The following is a 17,500-nucleotide window of genomic DNA, read 5'->3' on the forward strand; positions in this document are numbered from 1 at the left end:
ATTATAGGGTCATAGGGTTACAGGGTTATAGGGTTATAGGGTTATAGGGTTAGGGTTATAGGGTTACAGGGTTATAGGGTTAGGGTTATAGGGTTATAGGGTCAGGGTTATAGGGTTATAGGGTTAGGGTTATAGGGTTATAGGGTTATAGGGTTATTGGGTTATTGGGTTAGGGTTAGGGTTATAGGGTTAGTGTTATAGGGTTATAGGGTTACAGGGTTGTAGGGTCAGGGTTATAGGGTTATAGGGTCAGGGTTGTAGAGTTATAGGGTCAGTTTTATAGGCTCAGGGTTATAGGGTTATAGGGTTATAGGGTCAGGGTTATAGGGTTATAGGGTTATAGGGTTATAGAGTCAGTTTTATAGGCTCAGGGTTATAGGGTTATAGGGTTATAGGGTTATAGGGTCAGGGTTATAGGGTTATAGGGTTATAGGGTTATAGGGTCAGGGTTATAGGGTTATAGGGTTAGGGTTTTTGGGTTATAGGGTTATAGGGTCAGGGTTATAGGGTTAGGGTTATAGGGTTATAGGGTCAGGGTTATAGGGTTATAGGGTTAGGGTTATAGGGTTATAGGGTTATAGGGTTATTGGGTTATTGGGTTAGGGTTAGGGTTATAGGGTTAGTGTTATAGGGTTATAGGGTTATAGGGTTATTGGGTTACAGGGTTGTAGGGTCAGGGTTATAGGGTTATAGGGTCAGGGTTATAGGCTCAGGGTTATAGGGTTATAGGGTTATAGGGTCAGGGTTATAGGGTTATAGGGTTATAGGGTTATAGGGTTATAGGGTCAGTTTTATAACCCTGACCCTATAACCCTATAACCCTATATAGGGTCAGGGTTAGGGTTATAGGGTCAGGGTTATAGGTTTATAGGGTTATAGGGTAATAGGGTTAGGGTTATAGGGTTAGGGTTATAGGGTTATAGGGTTAGGGTTAGGGTTATAGGGTTATAGGGTTAGGGTTATAGGGTTAGGGTTATAGGGTTATAGGGTTATAGGGTCAGGGTTATAGGGTTATAGGGTTATAGGGTTATAGGGTCAGGGTTATAGGGTTATAGGGTTATATGGTTATAGGGTTAAAGGGTTAGGGTTAGGGTTTTAGGGTTATAGAGTTATAGGGTTATAGGGTTAGGGTTATAGGGTCAGGGTTATAGGGTTATAGGGTTATAGGGTTAGGGTTATAGGGTTATAGGGTCAGGGTTATAGGGTTATAGGGTTATACGGTTAGGGTTATAGGGTTAGGGTTATAGGGTTATAGGGTTATAGGGTTATAGGGTCATAGGGTTACAGGGTTATAGGGTTATAGGGTCAGTTTTATAGGCTCAGGGTTATTGGGTCAGGGTTATAGGGTTATAGGGTCAGGGTTATAGGGTTATAGGGTTAGGGTTATAGGGTTATAGGGTTAGGGTTAGCGTTAGGATTGGGGTTAGGGTTATAGGGTTAGGGTTATAGGGTTAGGGTTATAGGGTTATAGGGATATAGGGTCAGGGTTATAGGGTTATAGGGTTATAGGGTTATAGGGTCAGGGTTATAGGGTTATAGGGTTATAGGGTTATAGGGTTAGGGTTATAGGGTTATAGGGTCAGGGTTAGGGTTATAGGGTCAGGGTTATAGGTTTATAGGGTTATAGGGTAATAGGGTTAGGGTTATAGGGTTATAGGGTTAGGGTTATAGGGTTATAGGGTTAGGGTTAGGGTTATAGGGTTATAGGGTTAGGGTTATAGGGTTAGGGTTATAGGGTTATAGGGTTATAGGGTCAGGGTTATAGGGTTATAGGGTTATAGGGTTATAGGGTCAGGGTTATAGGGTTATAGGGTTATATGGTTATAGGGTTAAAGGGTTAGGGTTATAGGGTTATAGGGTCAGGGTTATAGGCTTAGGGTTATAGGGTTATAGGGTCAGGGTTATAGGGTTATAGGGTTATAGGGTTAGGGTTATAGGGTTATAGGGTCAGAGATATAGGGTCAGGGTTATAGGGTTATAGGGTTATACGGTTAGGGTTATAGGGTTAGGGTTATAGGGTTATAGGGTTATAGGGTCATAGGGTTACAGGGTTATAGGGTTATAGATTTATAGGGTCAGTTTTATAGGCTCAGGGTTATTGGGTTAGGGTTATAGGGTCAGGGTTATAGGGTTATAGGGTTAGGGTTATAGGGTTATAGGGTTAGGGTTACGGTTAGGGTTATAGGGTTAGGGTTATAGGGTTAGGGTTATAGGGTTATAGGGTTATAGGGTCAGGGTTATAGGGTTATAGGGTTATAGGGTCAGGGTTATAGGGTTATAGGGTTATAGGGTTATAGGGTTATAGGGCTATAGGGTTAGGGTTATAGGGTTATAGGGTTATAGGGTCAGGGTTATAGGGTTAGGGTTATAGGGTTATAGGGTTAGGGTTATAGGGCTATAGGGTTAGGGTTATAGGGTTATAGGGTTATAGGGTCAGGGTTATAGGGTTAGGGTTATAGGGTTATAGGGTTATAGGGTTATAGGGTTAGGGTTATAGGGTTATAGGGTTATAGGGTCAGGGTTATAGGGTTATAGGGTTATAGGGTTATAGGGTCAGGGTTATAGGGTTATAGGGTCAGGGTTATAGGGTTATAGGGTTAGGGTTTTTGGGTTATAGGGTTATAGGGTCAGGGTTATAGGGTTAGGGTTATAGGGTTATAGGGTCAGGGTTATAGGGTTATAGGGTTAGGGTTAGTCAGGGTTATAGGGTTATAGGGTAGGGGTAATAGGGTTATAAGGTTAGGGTTATAGGGTTAGGGTTATAGGGTTGCAGGGTTATAGGGTTAGGGTTATAGGGTTATAGGGTCTGGGTTATAGGGTTATAGGGTTAGGGTTATAGGGTTATAGGGTTATTGGGTTATTGGGTTAGGGTTAGGGTTATAGGGTTAGTGTTATAGGGTTATAGGGTTAAAGGGTTACAGGGTTGTAGGGTCAGGGTTATAGGGTTATAGGGTCAGGGTTATAGAGTTATAGGGTCAGTTTTATAGGCTCAGGGTTATAGGGTTATAGGGTTATAGGGTCAGGGTTATAGGGTTATAGGGTTATAGGGTTATAGGGTCAGTTTTATAGGCTCAGGGTTATAGGGTTATAGGGTTATAGGGTCAGGGTTAGGGTTATAGGGTCAGGGTTATAGGTTTATAGGGTTATAGGGTAATATGGTTAGGGTTATAGGGTTATAGGGTTAGGGTTATAGGGTTATAGGGTTAGGGTTAGGGTTATAGGGTTATAGGGTTAGGGTTATAGGGTTAGGGTTATAGGGTTATAGGGTTATAGGGTCAGGGTTATAGGGTTATAGGGTTATAGGGTTATAGGGTCAGGGTTATAGGGTTATAGGGTTATATGGTTATAGGGTTAAAGGGTTAGGGTTATAGGGTTATAGGGTCAGTGTTATAGGGTTAGGGTTATAGGGTTATAGGGTTAGGGTTATAGGGTTAGGGTTATAGGGTCATAGGGTTATAGGGTTATAGGGTTAGGGTTATAGGGTTATAGGGTTATAGGGTTATAGGGTTAGGGTTATAGGGTTATAGGGTCAGGGTTATAGGGTTATAGGGTTAGGGTTATAGGGTTATAGGGTCAGGGTTACAGGGTTATAGGGTTATAGGGTTATACGGTTAGGGTTATAGGGTTAGGGTTATATGGTTATAGGGTTATAGGGTTATAGGGTCATAGGGTTACAGGGTTATAGGGTTATAGGGTTATAGGGTCAGTTTTATAGGCTCAGGGTTATTGGGTCAGGGTTATAGGGTTATAGGGTCAGGGTTATAGGGTTATAGGGTTAGGGTTATAGGGTTATAGGGTTAGGGTTAGGGTTAGGGTTATAGGGTTAGGGTTATAGGGTTAGGGTTACAGGGTTATAGGGTCAGGGTTATAGGGTTATAGGGTAATAGGGTCAGGGTTATAGGGTTATAGGGTTATAGGGTTAGGGTTATAGGGTTATAGGGTTAAAGGGTCAGGGTTATAGGGTTAGGGTTATAGGGTTATAGGGTTAGGGTTATAGGGTTATAGGGTTATAGGGTTATAGGATTATAGGGTCATAGGGTTACAGGGTTATAGGGTTATAGGGTCAGTTTTATAGGCTCAGGGTTATTTGGTCAGGGTTATAGGGTTATAGGGTCAGGGTTATAGGGTTATAAGTTTAGGGTTATAGGGTTATAGGGTTAGGGTTATAGGGTTACAGGGTTATAGGGTTAGGGTTATAGGGTTATAGGGTCAGGGTTATAGGGTTATAGGGTTAGGGTTATAGGGTTATAGGGTTATTGGGTTATTGGGTTAGGGTTAGGGTTATAGGGTTAGTGTTATAGGGTTATAGGGTTACAGGGTTGTAGGGTCAGGGTTATAGGGTTATAGGGTCAGGGTTATAGAGTTATAGGGTCAGTTTTATAGGCTCAGGGTTATAGGGTTATAGGGTTATAGGGTCAGGGTTATAGGGTTATAGGGTTATAGGGTTATAGGGTCAGTTTTATCGGCTCAGGGTTATAGGGTTATAGGGTTATAGGGTTAGGGTTATAGGGTTATAGGGTTATAGGGTTAGGGTTAGGGTTATAGGGTTATAGGGTTATAGTGTTATAGGATTAGGGTTATAGGGTTATAAGGTTATAGTGTTATAGGGTTATAGGGTCAGGGTTAGGGTTATAGGGTCAGGGTTATAGGGTTATAGGGTTATAGGGTCAGGGTTAGGGTTATAGGGTTATAGGGTTATATTGTTATAGGGTCAGGGTTATAGGGTTATAGGGTTATAGGGTCAGGGTTATAGGGTTATAGGGTTATAGGGTCAGGGTTATAGGGTTATAGGGTTATAGGGTTATAGGGTCAGGGTTATGGGGTTATAGGGTTAGGGTTTTTGGGTTATAGGGTTATAGGGTCAGGGTTATAGGGTTAGGGTTATAGGGTTATAGGGTCAGGGTTATAGGGTTATAGGGTTAGGGTTATAGGGTTATAGGGTTATAGGGTTTTTGGGTTATTGGGTTAGGGTTAGGGTTATAGGGTTAGTGTTATAGGTTTATAGGGTTATAGTGTTATAGGGTTACAGGGTTGTAGGGTCAGGGTTATAGGGTTATAGGGTTAGGGTTAGGGTTATAGGGTTATAGGGTTATAGTGTTATAGGATTAGGGTTATAGGGTTATAGGGTTATAGTGTTATAGGGTTATAGGGTCAGGGTTAGGGTTATAGGGTTATATTGTTAAAGGGTCAGGGTTATATGGGTTATAGGGTTATAGGGTCAGGGTTATAGGGTTATAGGGTTATTGGGTCAGGGTTATAGGGTTATAGGGTTATAGGGTTATAGGGTTAGGGTTATAGGGTTATAGGGTTAGGGTTAGGGTTATAGGGTTATAGTGTTATAGGATTAGGGTTATAGGGTTATAGTGTTATAGGGTTATAGGGTTATAGGGTTATAGGGTCAGGGTTATAGGGTTATAGGGTCAGTTTTATAGGCTCAGGGTTATAGTGTTATAGGGTTATAGGGTCAGGGTTAGGGTTATAGGGTCAGGGTTATAGGTTTATAGGGTTATAGGGTAATAGGGTTAGGGTTATAGGGTTATAGGGTTAGGGTTATAGGGTTATAGGGTCAGTTTTATAGGCTCAGGGTTATTGGGTCAGGGTTATAGGGTTATAGGGTCAGGGTTATAGGGTTATAGGGTTAGGGTTATAGGGTTATAGGGTTAGGGTTAGGGTTAGGGTTAGGGTTATAGGGTTAGGGTTATAGGGTTAGGGTTATAGGGTTATAGGGTTATAGGGTCAGGGTTATAGGGTTATAGAGTTATAGGGTCAGGGTTATAGGGTTATAGGGTTATAGGGTTATAGGGTTAGGGTTATAGGGTTATAGGGTTAAAGGGTCAGGGTTATAGGGTTAGGGTTATAGGGTTATAGGGTTAGGGTTATAGGGTTATAGGGTTATAGGGTTATAGGATTATAGGGTCATAGGGTTACAGGGTTATAGGGTTATAGGGTTATAGGGTCAGTTTTATAGGCTCAGGGTTATTTGGTCAGGGTTATAGGGTTATAGGGTCAGGGTTATAGGGTTATAAGTTTAGGGTTATAGGGTTATAGGGTTAGAGTTATAGGGTTTCAGGGTTATAGGGTTAGGGTTATAGGGTTATAGGGTCAGGGTTATAGGGTTATAGGGTTAGGGTTATAGGGTTATAGGGTTATAGGGTTATTGGGTTATTGGGTTAGGGTTAGGGTTATAGGGTTAGTGTTATAGGGTTATAGGGTTACAGGGTTGTAGGGTCAGGGTTATAGGGTTATAGGGTCAGGGTTATAGAGTTATAGGGTCAGTTTTATAGGCTCAGGGTTATAGGGTTATAGGGTTATAGGGTCAGGGTTATAGGGTTATAGGGTTATAGGGTTATAGGGTCAGTTTTATCGGCTCAGGGTTATAGGGTTATAGGGTTATAGGGTTAGGGTTATAGGGTTATAGGGTTATAGGGTTATAGGGTTAGGGTTAGGGTTATAGGGTTATAGTGTTATAGTGTTATAGGATTAGGGTTATAGGGTTATAAGGTTATAGTGTTATAGGGTTATAGGGTCAGGGTTAGGGTTATAGGGTCAGGGTTATAGGGTTATAGGGTTATAGGGTCAGGGTTAGGGTTATAGGGTTATAGGGTTATATTGTTATAGGGTCAGGGTTATAGGGTTATAGGGTTATAGGGTCAGGGTTATAGGGTTATAGGGTTATATGGTCAGGGTTATAGGGTTATAGGGTTATAGGTTTATAGGGTCAGGGTTATAGGGTTATAGGGTTAGGGTTTTTGGGTTAAAGGGTTATAGGGTCAGGGTTATAGGGTTAGGGTTATAGGGTTATAGGGTCAGGGTTATAGGGTTATAGAGTTAGGGTTATAGGGTTATAGGGTTATAGGGTTATTGGGTTATTGGGTTAGGGTTAGGGTTATAGGGTTAGTGTTATAGGGTTATAGGGTTATAGGGTTATAGGGTTACAGGGTTGTAGGGTCAGGGTTATAGGGTTATAGGGTTAGGGTTAGGGTTATAGGGTTATAGGGTTATATTGTTAAAGGGTCAGGGTTATATGGGTTATAGGGTTATAGGGTCAGGGTTATAGGGTTATAGGGTTATAGGGTTATTGGGTCAGGGTTATAGGGTTATAGGGTTATAGGGTTATAGGGTTAGGGTTATAGGGTTATAGGGTTAGGGTTATAGGGTTATAGTGTTATAGGATTAGGGTTATAGGGTTATAGTGTTATAGGGTTATAGGGTTATAGGGTTATAGGGTTACAGGGTTGTAGGGTCAGGGTTATAGGGTTATAGGGTCAGGGTTATAGGGTTATAGGGTCAGTTTTATAGGCTCAGGGTTATAGGGTTATAGGGTTATAGGGTCAGGGTTAGGGTTATAGGGTCAGGGTTATAGGTTTATAGGGTTATAGGGTAATAGGGTTAGGGTTATAGGGTTATAGGGTTAGGGTTATAGGGTTATAGGGTTAGGGTTAGGGTTATAGGGTTATAGGGTTAGGGTTATAGGGTTGGTTATAGGGTTATAGGGTCAGTTTTATAGGCTCAGGGTTATAGGGTTATAGGGTTATAGGGTCAGGGTTAGGGTTATAGGGTCAGGGTTATAGGGTTATAGGGTTATAGTGTTATAGGATTAGGGTTATAGGGTTATAGGGTTATAGTGTTATAGGGTTATAGGGTCAGGGTTAGGGTTATAGGGTTATAGGGATATATTGTTAAAGGGTCAGGGTTATAGGGTTATAGGGTTATAGGGTCAGGGTTATAGGGTTATAGGGTTATAGGGTTATAGGGTCAGGGTTATAGGGTTATAGGGTTATATGGTTATAGGGTTAGGGTTATAGGGTTATAGGGTCAGTGTTATAGGGTTAGGGTTATAGGGTTATAGGGTTAGGGTTATAGGGTTAGGGTTATAGGGTCATAGGGTTATAGGGTTATAGGGTTAGGGTTATAGGGTTATAGGGTTATAGGGTTATAGTGTTAGGGTTATAGGGTTATAGGGTCAGGGTTATAGGGTTATAGGGTTAGGGTTATAGGGTTATAGGGTCAGGGTTATAGGGTCAGGGTTATAGGGTTATAGGGTTATACGGTTAGGGTTATAGGGTTATGGTTATAGGGTTATATAGTTATAGGGTTATAGGGTCATAGGGTTACAGGGTTATAGGGTTATAGGGTCAGTTTTATAGGCTCAGGGTTATTGGGTCAGGGTTATAGGGTTATAGGGTCAGGGTTATAGGGTTATAGGGTTAGGTTTATAGGGTTATAGGGTTAGGGTTAGGGTTAGGGTTATAGGGTTAGGGTTATAGGGTTATAGGGTTATAGGGTCAGGGTTATAGGGTTATAGGGTTATAGGGTCAGGGTTACAGGGTTATAGGGTTATAGGGTTAGGGATATAGGGTTATAGGGTTAGGGTTATAGGGTTATAGGGTTAGGGTTATAGGGTTATAGGGTTATAGGGTTATAGGATTATAGGGTCATAGGGTTACAGGGTTATAGGGTTATATGGTTATAGGGTCAGTTTTATACGCTCAGGGTTATTTGGTCAGGGTTATAGGGTTATAGGGTCAGGGTTATAGGGTTATAAGTTTAGGGTTATAGGGTTATAGGGTTAGGGTTATAGGGTTACAGGGTTATAGGGTTAGGGTTATAGGGTTATAGGGTCAGGGTTATAGGGTTATAGGGTTAGGGTTATAGGGTTATAGGGTTATTGGGTTATTGGGTTAGGGTTAGGGTTATAGGGTTAGTGTTATAGGGTTATAGGGTTACAGGGTTGTAGGGTCAGGGTTATAGGGTTATAGGGTCAGGGTTATAGAGTTATAGGGTCAGTTTTATAGGCTCAGGGTTATAGGGTTATAGGGTCAGGGTTATAGGGTTATAGGGTTATAGGGTTAGTTTTATAGGCTCAGGGTTATAGGGTTATAGGGTTATAGGGTTAGGGTTATAGGGTTATAGTGTTATAGGGTTAGGGTTAGGGTTATAGGGTTATAGGGTTATAGTGTTATAGGATTAGGGTTATAGGGTTATAGTGTTATAGGGTTAGGGTTAGGGTTATAGGGTTATAGGGTTATAGTGTTATAGGATTAGGGTTATAGGGTTATAAGGTTATAGTGTTATAGGGTTATAGGGTCAGGGTTAGGGTTATATGGTCAGGGTTATAGGGTTATAGGGTTATAGGGTCAGGGTTAGGGTTATAGGGTTATATTGTTATAGGGTCAGGGTTATAGGGTTATAGGGTTATAGGGTCAGGGTTATAGGGTTATAGGGTTATAGGGTTATAGGGTCAGGGTTATAGGGTTATAGGGTCAGGGTTATAGGGTTATAGGGTTATAGGGTCAGGGTTATAGGGTTATAGGGTTAGGGTTATAGGGTTATAGGGTTATAGGGTTATTGGGTTACTGGGTTAGGGTTAGGGTTATAGGGTTAGTGTTATAGGGTTATAGGGTTATAGGGTTATAGGGTTACAGGGTTGTAGGGTCAGGGTTATAGGGTTATAGGGTCAGGGTTATAGGATCAGGGTTATAGGGTTATAGGGTCAGGGTTATAAAGTTATAGGGTTATAGGGTCAGTTTTATAGGCTCAGGTTTATAGGGTTATAGGGTTATAGGGTTAGGGTTATAGGGTTATAGGGTTAGCGTTAGGGTTATAGGGTTATAGGGTTATAGTGTTATAGGATTAGGGTTATAGGGTTATAGGGTTATAGTGTTATAGGGTTATAGGGTCAGGGTTATGGTTATAGGGTTATAGGGTTATATTGTTAAAGGGTCAGGGTTATAGGGTTATAGGGTTATAGGGTCAGGGTTATAGGGTTATAGGGTTATAGGGTTATTGGGTCAGGGTTAAAGGGTTATAGGGTTATAGGGTTATAGGGTTAGGGTTAGGGTTATAGGGTTATAGTGTTATAGTATTAGGGTTATAGAGTTATAGTGTTATAGGGTTATAGAGTTATAGGGTTATAGGGTCAGGGTTAGGGTTATAGGGTCAGGGTTATAGGGTTATAGGGTTGTAGGGTCAGGGTTAGGGTTATAGGGTTATAGGGTTATATTGTTATAGGGTCAGGGTTATAGGGTTATAGGGTTATAGGGTCAGGGTTATAGGGTTATAGGGTTATAGGGTTATAGGGTCAGGGTTATAGGGTTATAGGGTTATAGGGTTATAGGGTCAGGGTTATAGGGTTATAGGGTTAGGGTTATAGGGTTATAGGGTTATAGGGTCAGGGTTAGGGTTATAGGGTCAGGGTTATAGGGTTATAGGGTTATAGGGTCAGGGTTAGGGTTATAGGGTTATAGGGTTATATTGTTATAGGGTCAGGGTTATAGGGTTATAGGGTTATAGGGTCAGGGTTATAGGGTTATAGGGTTATAGGGTTATAGGGTCAGGGTTATAGGGTTATAGGGTCAGGGTTATAGGGTTATAGGGTTAGGGTTTTTGGGTTATAGGGTTATAGGGTCAGGGTTATAGGGTTAGGGTTATAGGGTTATAGGGTCAGGGTTATAGGGTTATAGGGTTAGGGTTATAGGGTTATAGGGTTATAGGGTTATTGGGTTACTGGGTTAGGGTTAGGGTTATAGGGTTAGTGTTATAGGGTTATAGGGTTATAGGGTTACAGGGTTGTAGGGTCAGGGTTATAGGGTTATAGGGTCAGGGTTATAGGATCAGGGTTATAGGGTTATAGGGTCAGGGTTATAAGGTTATAGGGTTATAGGGTCAGTTTTATAGGCTCAGGTTTATAGGGTTATAGGGTTATAGGGTTAGGGTTATAGGGTTATAGGGTTAGCGTTAGGGTTATAGGGTTATAGGGTTATAGTGTTATAGGATTAGGGTTATAGGGTTATAGGGTTATAGTGTTATAGGGTTATAGGGTCAGGGTTAGGGTTATAGGGTTATAGGGATATATTGTTAAAGGGTCAGGGTTATAGGGTTATAGGGTTATAGGGTCAGGGTTATAGGGTTATAGGGTTATAGGGTTATAGGGTCAGGGTTATAGGGTTATAGGGTTATAGGGTTAGGGTTAGGGTTATAAGGTTATAGTGTTATAGTATTAGGGTTATAGGGTTATAGTGTTATAGGGTTATAGGGTTATAGGGTTATAGGGTCAGGGTTAGGGTTACAGGGTCAGGGTTATAGGGTTATAGGGTTATAGGGTCAGGGTTAGGGTTATAGGGTTATAGGGTTATATTGTTATAGGGTCAGGGTTATAGGGTTATAGGGTTATAGGGTCAGGGTTATAGGGTTATAAGTTTAGGGTTATAGGGTTAATGGGTCAGGGTTATAGGGTTATAGGGTTATAGGGTTATAGGGTCAGGGTTATAGGGTTATAGGGTTAGGGTTTTTGGGTTATAGGGTTATAGGGTCAGGGTTATAGGGTTAGGGTTATAGGGTTATAGGGTCAGGGTTATAGGGTTATAGGGTTAGGGTTATAGGGTTATAGGGTTATAGGGTTATTGGGTTATTGGGTTAGGGTTAGGGTTATAGGGTTAGTGTTATAGGGTTATAGGGTTATAGGGTTATAGGGTTACAGGGTTGTAGGGTCAGGGTTATAGGGTTATAGGGTCAGGGTTATAGGATCAGGGTTATAGGGTTATAGGGTTATAGGGTCAGGGTTATAGGGTTATAGGGTTATAGGGTCAGTTTTATAGGCTCAGGTTTATAGGGTTATAGGGTTATAGGGTTAGGGTTATAGGGTTATAGGGTTAGCGTTAGGGTTATAGGGTTATAGGGTTATAGTGTTATAGGATTAGGGTTATAGGGTTATAGGGTTATAGTGTTATAGGGTTATAGGGTCAGGGTTAGGGTTATAGGGTTATAGGGTTATATTGTTAAAGGGTCAGGGTTATAGGGTTATAGGGTTATAGGGTCAGGGTTATAGGGTTATAGGGTTATTGGGTCAGGGTTATAGGGTTATAGGGTTATAGGGTTATAGTGTTATAGGTTTATAGGGTTAGGGTTAGGGTTAATGGGTTATAGTGTTATAGGATTAGGGTTATAGGGTTATAGTGTTATAGGGTTATAGGGTTATAGGGTTATAGGGTTATAGGGTTACAGGGTTGTAGGGTCAGGGTTATAGGGTTATAGGGTCAGGGTTATAGGGTTATAGGGTCAGTTTTATAGGCTCAGGGTTATAGGGTTATAGGGTCAGAGTTACAGGGTTATAGGGTTATAGGGTTATATGGTCAGTATTATAGGCTCAGGTTTATAGGGTTATAGGGTTAGGGTTAGGGTTATAGGGTTATAGGGTTATAGGGTTAGGGTTAGGGTTATAGGGTTATAGTGTTATAGGATTAGGGTTATAGGTTTATAGTGTTATAGGGTTATAGGGTCAGGGTTAGGGTTATAGGGTCAGGGTTATAGGGTTATAGGGTTATAGGGTCAGGGTTAGGGTTAGGGTTATAGGGTTATAGTGTTATAGGATTAGGGTTATAGGGTTATAGTGTTGTAGGATTATAGGGTCAGGGTTAGGGTTATAGGGTCAGGGTTATAGGGTTATAGGGTTATAGGGTCAGGGTTAGGGTTATAGGGTTATAGGGTTATATTGTTATAGGGTCAGGGTTATAGTGTTATAGGGTTATTGGGTCAGGGTTATAGGGTCAGGGTTATAGGGTTAGGGTTATAGGGTTAGGGTTAGGGTTATAGGGTTATAGGGTTGTAGGGTCATAGGGTTACAGTGTTATAGGGTCAGGGTTATAGGGTTAGGGTTATAGGGTTATAGGGTCAGGGTTATAGGGTTATAGGGTTAGGGTTGTAGGGTTATAGGGTTAGGGTTATAGTGTTATAGGATTAGGGTTATAGGGTTATAGGGTTATAGTGTTATAGGGTTATAGGGTCAGGGTTAGGGTTATAGGGTTATAGGGTTATATTGTTAAAGGGTCAGGGTTATAGGGTTATAGGGTTATAGGGTCAGGGTTATAGGGTTATAGGGTTATAGGGTTATTGGGTCACGGTTAAAGGGTTATAGGGTTATAGGGTTATAGGGTTATAGGGTTAGGGTTAGGGTTATAGGGTTATAGTGTTATAGTATTAGGGTTATAGGGTTATAGTGTTATAGGGTTATAGAGTTATAGGGTTATAGGGTCAGGGTTAGGGTTATAGGGTCAGGGTTATAGGGTTATAGGGTTATAGGGTCAGGGTTAGGGTTATAGGGTTATAGGGTTATATTGTTATAGGGTCAGGGTTATAGGGTTATAGGGTTATAGGGTCAGGGTTATAGGGTTATAGGGTTATAGGGTTATAGGGTCAGGGTTATAGGGTTATAGGGTTATAGGGTTATAGGGTCAGGGTTATAGGGTTATAGGGTTAGGGTTATAGGGTTATAGGGTTATAGGGTCAGGGTTAGGGTTATAGGGTCAGGGTTATAGGGTTATAGGGTTATAGGGTCAGGGTTAGGGTTATAGGGTTATAGGGTTATATTGTTATAGGGTCAGGGTTATAGGGTTATAGGGTTATAGGGTCAGGGTTATAGGGTTATAGGGTTATAGGGTTATAGGGTCAGGGTTATAGGGTTATAGGGTTATAGGGTTATAGGGTCAGGGTTATAGGGTTATAGGGTTAGGGTTTTTGGGTTATAGGGTTATAGGGTCAGGGTAATAGGGTTAGGGTTATAGGGTTATAGGGTCAGGGTTATAGGGTTATAGGGTTAGGGTTATAGGGTTATAGGGTTATAGGGTTATTGGGTTACTGGGTTAGGGTTAGGGTTATAGGGTTAGTGTTATAGGTTTATAGGGTTATAGGGTTATAGGGTTACAGGGTTGTAGGGTCAGGGTTATAGGGTTATAGGGTCAGGGTTATAGGATCAGGGTTATAGGGTTATAGGGTTATAGGGTCAGTTTTATAGGCTCAGGTTTATAGGTTTATAGGGTTATAGGGTTAGGGTTATAGGGTTATAGGGTTAGCGTTAGGGTTATAGGGTTATAGGGTTATAGTGTTATAGGATTAGGGTTATAGTGTTATAGGGTTATAGGGTCAGGGTTAGGGTTATAGGGTTATAGGGTTATATTGTTAAAGGGTCAGGGTTATAGGGTTATAGGGTTATAGGGTCAGGGTTATAGGGTTATAGGGTTATAGGGTTATTGGGTCAGGGTTATAGGGTTATAGGGTTATAGGGTTAGGGTTAGGGTTATAAGGTTATAGTGTTATAGTATTAGGGTTATAGGGTTATAGTGTTATAGGGTTATAGGGTTATAGGGTTATAGGGTCAGGGTTAGGGTTATAGGGTCAGGGTTATAGGGTTATAGGGTTATAGGGTCAGGGTTAGGGTTATAGGGTTATAGGGTTATATTGTTATAGGGTCAGGGTTATAGGGTTATAGGGTTATAGGGTCAGGGTTATAGGGTTATAAGTTTAGGGTTATAGGGTTATAGGGTCAGGGTTATAGGGTTATAGGGTTATAGGGTCAGGGTTATAGGGTTATAGGGTTAGGGTTTTTGGGTTATAGGGTTATAGGGTCAGGGTTATAGGGTTAGGGTTATAGGGTTATAGGGTCAGGGTTATAGGGTTATAGGGTTAGGGTTATAGGGTTATAGGGTTATAGGGTTATTGGGTTATTGGGTTAGGGTTAGGGTTATAGGGTTAGTGTTATAGGGTTATAGGGTTATAGGGTTATAGGGTTACAGGGTTGTAGGGTCAGGGTTATAGGGTTATAGGGTAAGGGTTATAGGATCAGGGTTATAGGGTTATAGGGTTATAGGGTCAGGGTTATAGGGTTATAGGGTTATAGGGTCAGTTTTATAGGCTCAGGTTTATAGGGTTATAGGGTTATAGGGTTAGGGTTATAGGGTTATAGGGTTAGCGTTAGGGTTATAGGGTTATAGGGTTATAGTGTTATAGGATTAGGGTTATAGGGTTATAGGGTTATAGGGTTATAGGGTTATATTGTTAAAGGGTCAGGGTTATAGGGTTATAGGGTTATAGGGTCAGGGTTATAGGGTTATAGGGTTATAGTGTTATAGGGTTATAGGGTTAGGGTTAGGGTTATAGGGTTATTGGGTCAGGGTTATAGGGTTATAGGGTTATAGGGTTATAGTGTTATAGGGTTATAGGGTTAGGGTTAGGGTTATAGGGTTATAGTGTTATAGGATTAGGGTTATAGGGTTATAGTGTTATAGGGTTATAGGGTTATAGGGTTATAGGGTTATAGGGTTACAGGGTTGTAGGGTCAGGGTTATAGGGTTATAGGGTCAGGGTTATAGGGTTATAGGGTCAGTTTTATAGGCTCAGGGTTATAGGGTTATACGGTTATAGGGTCAGAGTTACAGGGTTATAGGGTTATAGGGTTATATGGTCAGTATTATAGGCTCAGGGTTATAGGGTTATTGGGTTAGGGTTAGGGTTATAGGGTTATAGGGTTATAGGGTTAGGGTTAGGGTTATAGGGTTATAGTGTTATAGGATTAGGGTTATAGGTTTATAGTGTTATAGGGTTATAGGGTCAGGGTTATAGGGTCAGGGATATAGGGTTATAGGGTTATAGGGTCAGGGTTAGGGTTAGGGTTATAGGGTTATAGTGTTATAGGATTAGGGTTATAGGGTTATAGTGTTGTAGGATTATAGGGTCAGGGTTAGGGTTATAGGGTCAGGGTTATAGGGTTATAGGGTTATAGGGTCAGGGTTAGGGTTATAGGGTTATAGGGTTATATTGTTATAGGGTCAGGGTTATAGTGTTATAGGGTTATAGGGTCAGGGTTATAGGGTTAGGTTTATAGGGTTATAGGGTCAGGGTTATAGGGTTATAGGGTCAGTTTTATAGGCTCAGGGTTATAGGGTTATAGGGTTATAGGGTCAGAGTTACAGGGTTATAGGGTTATAGGGTTATATGGTCAGTATTATAGGCTCAGGGTTATAGGGTTATAGGGTTAGGGTTAGGGTTATAGGGTTATAGGGTTATAGGGTTAGGGTTAGGGTTATAGGGTTATAGTGTTATAGGATTAGGGTTATAGGTTTATAGTGTTATAGGGTTATAGGGTCAGGGTTAGGGTTATAGGGTCAGGGATATAGGGTTATAGGGTTATAGGGTCAGGGTTAGGGTTAGGGTTATAGGGTTATAGTGTTATAGGATTAGGGTTATAGGGTTATAGTTTTGTAGGATTATAGGGTCAGGGTTAGGGTTATAGGGTCAGGGTTATAGGGTTATAGGGTTATAGGGTCAGGGTTAGGGTTATAGGGTTATAGGGTTATATTGTTATAGGGTCAGGGTTATAGTGTTATAGGGTTATAGGGTCAGGGTTATAGGGTTAGGTTTATAGGGTTATAGGGTCAGGGTTATAGGGTCAGGGTTATAGGGTTAGGGTTATAGGGTTAGGGTTAGGGTTATAGGGTTATAGGGTTGTAGGGTCATAGGGTTACAGTGTTATAGGGTCAGGGTTATAGGGTCAGGGTTATAGGGTTATAGGGTTAGGGTTGTAGGGTTATAGGGTTAGGGTTATAGGGTTAGGGTTAGGGTTATAGGGTTATAGGGATGTAGGGTCATAGGGTTACAGGGTTATAGGGTCAGGGTCAGGGTTAGGGTTAGGGTTAGGGTTAGGGTTAGGGTCAGGGTTATAGGGTTAGTGTTATAGGGTTATAGGGTTATAGGGTTATAGGGTTAGGTTTAAAGGGTTATAGGGTTATAGGGTTATAGGGTTATAGGGTCAGGGTTAGGGGTTAGAGGTTAGGGGTTAGGGGTTAGGGGTTAGAGGTTAGAGGTTAGGGGTTAGGGGTTAGAGGTTAGGGGTTAGGGGTTAGGGGTTATAGGTTAGGGGTTAGAGGTTAGTTGTTAGGGGTTAGGGGTTATGGGTTAGAGGTTAGGGGTTAGGGGTTAGAGGTTAGGGGTTAGGGGTTAGAGGTTATGGGTTAGGGGTTAGGGGTTAGAGATTAGAGGTTAGGGGTTAGGGGTTAGAGGTTAGGGGTTAGGGGTTAGGGGTTAGGGGTTAGAGGTTAGGGGTTAGAGGTTAGGGGTTAAAGGATAGGGGTTAGGGGTTATAGTACCTGGAATGGCTGGAAGTATACATTCCCTAGGTGTAGTACGGAGGACAGTATTCTGTAGATGCCGTTCTGCTCGTCGGGACTGAAACACAGGATGTCCATGGCACTCTGCACACGACGGAAATCTGCCCCGTCGTCCTTCCCCTCTATCACACAGTCACCACCCTGGTGCAGAGGGACACACCAAGGGAGAAATGGTGGTGTAAATATTGGTGGGGGGGCGAAAAGTAGACGGAGGGTCTGTGTTGTTCTCCCCCGGATTCTTTTTTTTACATTTTAAAAACATATTTCCTGCAATTATGCACAGTTTGACGTTACTTATTATGCTTCTCTTGAGGGGTATTTTGTGGGGTATATTGAGGGGTATTTTGTGGGGTATACGGAGGGGTATTTTGAAAACAGTATACGTGGAAGGATAAGTAGAAAGGCCCCTCAACCACCCCCCAAAAAATAAAATATATATTATTTTAGGAAAAAAAGCTAACTTCCTGAAATTCTACACTTTTTGCCATGGGGCAGAGAGAAAAATGTTTTGTTTTACAGCTCATCTCATGCTATTCTTCACATTTTTGCCCGAGGAGGACAAA

At 41.5% G+C, this 17,500-nt stretch overlaps 1 protein-coding gene across 1 annotated transcript in view; it reads right to left on the reverse strand.

Moving 5' to 3' along the window:
• The window catches only part of LOC106592580 (unconventional myosin-XV), a 274,787-nt gene that overhangs the window by 138,014 nt on the left and 119,273 nt on the right, over positions 1–17,500 (reverse strand). The window contains exon 11 of the mRNA XM_045692035.2: positions 16,917–17,078. Within this exon, the coding sequence (XP_045547991.2) occupies positions 16,917–17,078 (162 nt within the window). The remainder of the gene's footprint in view (positions 1–16,916; positions 17,079–17,500) is intronic.

Source organism: Salmo salar, chromosome 12 (genome assembly GCF_965601325.2).
Source record: "Salmo salar chromosome 12, fSalSal1, whole genome shotgun sequence".
NCBI classification, from domain to species: Eukaryota; Metazoa; Chordata; class Actinopteri; order Salmoniformes; family Salmonidae; genus Salmo; species Salmo salar.